General features: G+C 33.9%; 1 protein-coding gene across 2 annotated transcripts; it reads left to right on the top strand.

The window, feature by feature from the left end:
- The first annotated feature begins 1,533 nt into the window (after nt 1–1,533).
- Nucleotides 1,534–3,351, top strand: LOC109339638 (probable protein-S-isoprenylcysteine O-methyltransferase). 2 transcript variants are annotated; one of them, XR_002106690.1, is made up of 3 exons: nt 1,534–1,709; nt 2,190–2,911; nt 3,109–3,351. XR_002106690.1 is itself a non-coding variant. In XM_019577109.1 (2 exons), the coding sequence occupies exon 2, from the start codon at nt 2,233–2,235 to the stop codon at nt 2,836–2,838; it is 606 nt and encodes a 201-aa protein (XP_019432654.1). In that variant the 5' UTR covers nt 1,534–1,709; nt 2,190–2,232; the 3' UTR covers nt 2,839–3,351. The 2 variants fall into 2 exon arrangements, 1 of the variants encoding a protein (XP_019432654.1); XM_019577109.1 differs by having other exon boundaries at nt 2,190–3,351.
- The last annotated feature ends 975 nt before the right edge of the window (nt 3,352–4,326 follow it).

Below are 4,326 nucleotides of genomic sequence, written 5' to 3' on the forward strand. Positions count from 1 at the left end.
TGGTGGTGCAACGCGTGGCCGACCAAAGGTGTTGTCAGGAGCTGCTTTTCCCGTGTCAGGCGGTCTGCAGGATCGTACACTGTGCCCTTCTTGTCTTCTAGCCTGTGGTTGGTTAGGCTCCCGTTCTGCAACCCGTCTGTCGTGCTGGCAGGTAGGTTGGTGGAGTACGGAAGGCATGCTGTCCCCTGGGTCAACTTCGGTGGTCCCAACAAGTGGGGCCACCTCGGCGTCTAAACATGACCTTTGGTTCGCCGGATAGGAACAGTGGCCCATAAGCTCACCCTGCACATATTTAGGGTGATCATGATATGATATTCCATGCTCCATTTGCAAATGGAGATGTACATGTCCTTCATAATTTAAGCAGACAATATATGGATAAGAGTGATCCTAATTGCCAATACTACAACAAACTTGCTTATTTTAATTAATATATTTATGTATTTACTAACAAGATTGATTTGAAACTAGATGATTTTGCCAAATGGGTAAAGCCTTATTGTATGTGACACCAACCATAAATAATGTATCACACTTTGCTTCCAATTATGTGTGATGGTGGGAATAAAAAGCTAATTTATTTATGCAAGTGATTTTTGGGAAATAAGCAGGGCATGTATGTTCACTTGCATCCAGAGAAAACTAAACAAAAGGAGAATACTAGTAATTAAATTAAGATGATCATTAATTGGGGCACATTCGTCTTACAAGTATCATAATAAAGGAAGCTATATTTGAAAATGAAGAAAAATATAGGAAATTAAATTAAGATGATCTAAGAATATGATTGCAGTGGATCAAACTTGAAATCTTAGGTTTAGAGGAAAGTTTGTTTTGGCATTGAAAATCAAATTGTTTGTATTCTTCCAGCATAACCATACTATATAATAGCAAACATCATTGACCATTTCCTTTCATAAGAGTCTTTTTCGATTGATCCAAAATTTCTTTTTGACCAAGGAGACAAGGATGAATACGAGTCTAAAGAACAATTTAACTTTTCAAGAATTATTTGTTTTAATGAGATACAACTTTCATCTCTTTATATTTTAATGAAGGTTTGTTGGTTAATGTTATACTATAAATTTGTTTAAAACAATTATTATTAAAGAATTCATATATTACATAAATACTATATATTACTATTTTCATAAATAAAAGTATATAGACATAAATTTTAAAAATAAAATACAAATATAAGTTTATTACAAGTGATAGTAATAAATTTAATTTTAAATAGATAATAAGATTTAACTTGAAAATATAAAGTATTAAAAGATTAAAATGGAATAAACTAATTTATGCTATCTAATTGTCTATTTCATTTATTAATAACATATAGTTTTATCATGAGTATTATTTTTGTTTTATTTTACTCTTACTACTAGTTTATATTCCAACTTACATACTGCAATTGTCATGTACAATTAGTTATTATTAGGCTAAAAGCATAAAGTTGCATGAGTGTATGAGTTTAAATCTCTCCACCCAAATTTTACCTATAAATAACAAGAGTCCTTAATTAAGATTCCCAAACTTTATATTATTTCACAAGATAATATTTTCCGTTTATTTATAAAATTGAATATATCATCATCGGAAGTGTTAGGGTTTTCCCTCTTACAATTGATTCGAGTTGCAGTTAACGCTGAGAATCGCGCATTTCATGTTGATGCAACGCCGCACATAGCCTCATTCCGAATTTGACGGTAATTTATTCCTTTAATCACAAACTCACTCTGTTTTGAATTTGATTTTGGAGTTTGTGTACTTTACTATTTGCTCCTTTTTCTTTTCTTAATGATTTTTCTAAATCGATAATGGTTAAGAAGTTGAATATTATGCGACCCAATACCTATATGATTTTAGTGATTTATCTCATCTCATGCCTAAATAATTGATCTTGCTATCTTATGTATGTATTTTGTTTCCATTTTCTTTGTTTTATGATGTTTAAGGACTATGTTTGGATTGATAGAAATGGATCCATTGAGTGTAGTGGAATTATCACAATTATTTCTTTATATTGTGAATTATCGTGAATTAATAGGTGGGACATGGTACATGGCTCGTGGGGTTACTGAGAGAATTGTGTAACTATGTCTCGAGTTTGTCGAATGGAACTAGTAATTACAACTACGATTTTCGTACATTAGTTTTACTTGTCTGTGCTGCCTCTGTTTTTTCAGGTCAGATTTCTGTGCATTGGCAATTTGGCATCCATTAATTAAAATGACAGAAATATTTTCCACCGAATTGTCACAGTTTCTCATTGCTGTAATCTTTTTTCACTCTTCTGAATATGTTCTAGCACTCGTCTTTCACGGGAGATCCAATGTTTCTCTGAGCTCCCTTTTGATCAGCAAACACTATATTCTTGCAATGATCTTTTCTCTGTTGGAATACTTGAGTGAGTCTGTTTTATTTCCTGAGTTGAAGAAACAGCGGATTATCAGTCATTTGGGCTTGGCTATGGTTGTGATTGGGGAAATTATAAGGAAGATGGCAGTCACCACGGCAGGGCGGGCCTTTACTCATCTCATAAGGACTCGTCACGATGATCGTCATCGCCTTGTAACTCATGGTATATATGGGTTTATTCGTCATCCAGGGTACTCTGGTTTCCTCCTCTGGGCCGTTGGAACTCAAATAATGCTTTGCAATCCCATTTCAACTGTTGTATTTGCAGTTGTTGTCTGGCACTTCTTTGCTAAGCGGATTGTATATGAAGAGTACTTTTTGGTTCAGTTTTTTGGAAAACAGTATGAGGAATATGCCCAGCGGGTTGTGTCTGGTGTTCCTTTCGTAAATTGGAAACGGGGCAATTCTGTGAGCTGAAGCCATCCATTCTAGTCATCAGAAAGTTTCAACACTTGTTCAATTTTAGGAGCCTCACATCACATGGCTAGAGGTATAATAAAGTGTTTCCTATGCTTCCCCTTTTGATTAAATTTATGCAGCTATCGTTTGTGTGGAGCTTCTGAATAAAACCATGTTCGCCTTAGCTACTGATGCAGATAAGTCTTCACACATTTGGAGATATCCCAAATTTCATTCTTCCACCTTTTTGGTAGATTATTCATAAGCACTGTTGTACATTTATTGCAGATAACTTTAGGACAACTTTGCTATTTATAGCGCACCGTACAACCTCTAACGTTTTCCCATTAGCATAACTTCTAAGATGCTTCTGCTCAGGCATGTTCAAACTATTCAAGTTTAGTATTAGCCCGTTCAATTAGGTTCCATAGTTGTTTCTTGCACGTATACATGCCAAGTATCCATTGTTGATGATGTATTCAGCTTCAACCCCACTAAGTACTCTTTAATTCAAAACTGTTGAAACAAAAATGCTAGAAGTTAATACTAGAGAATTTGAAAGGTCAAAGATTAAAGGGTTTAGGATTCTCTTATGTCATTTTTCTCTTATGGTCATGTGTAGGAGAGACATAGACATACGGGTTGAAAATGGAATTTCACAAATGTTGTTTGAATTCACTGATAAAATTCTTGTCTATATCCTTTTCCCCCACTTGATTACATAAGAGCAAAAATGGCAGTAGAGATCATAATCTTACCCAAGAAGATACGTGATATCCACTACTTAACCAACCAAATAGTATTTTTGTTTTGTTAAAGGTTTGAATGCATCTGTTTTCCTTATTTTATCATTCTTAAGGCCTAACTGCTCATGTGGTTTTGGTACTTTGGTATAGTTTAATTCAAAGAAGACAGTTTAGAAAAAAGAATGCTAGAATTGGTTCATATCCCCCAAGAGAGAAGTGATTTTCTTGTTTCCTAATTCATTGGCATGAGAACCTCATTCTTGCAACCTTTGATAGTAAGATAGCATAAAAGATTCCGTAGTTTTCTATCAGCCTGGAATTTGATAAATAGAATTAGAAATGTTGAAGGAAGTGTACTTTGTGGATTCCTTTATAAGGAACCAGCATTAAAACAAGCATCATGTGTACATGAATGTTGTCTGTTTTCCATATCTGCTGAAAAATTTCAGTAATTATGTATCATTATGTACCCGTCCCAATACCTCTCTCATGCAATTATATTGGTCAAAAGCAGTTATTATATAAGCTGTTTTCAATTGAGCCGTACTAGTCATATTGGTCAATTTTCATTTAAAACTAGCAGTGTACCCGTGCACTTGCACGGGTCGCTTCTTTGTTTATGCATAATGCAAATATAATATACATATACTTTATAATATCAATAAATCATGTATTGAAACATTATATTTCTCATTCATATAGGTGCAATATTAACATTGATTTTTGAGTGTATATGTAGAATATTAACAATTATAAATGT

The sequence above is a fragment of the Lupinus angustifolius genome, unplaced genomic scaffold (genome assembly GCF_001865875.1).
Source record: "Lupinus angustifolius cultivar Tanjil unplaced genomic scaffold, LupAngTanjil_v1.0 Scaffold_85_93, whole genome shotgun sequence".
Classification (NCBI taxonomy): domain Eukaryota; kingdom Viridiplantae; phylum Streptophyta; class Magnoliopsida; order Fabales; family Fabaceae; genus Lupinus; species Lupinus angustifolius.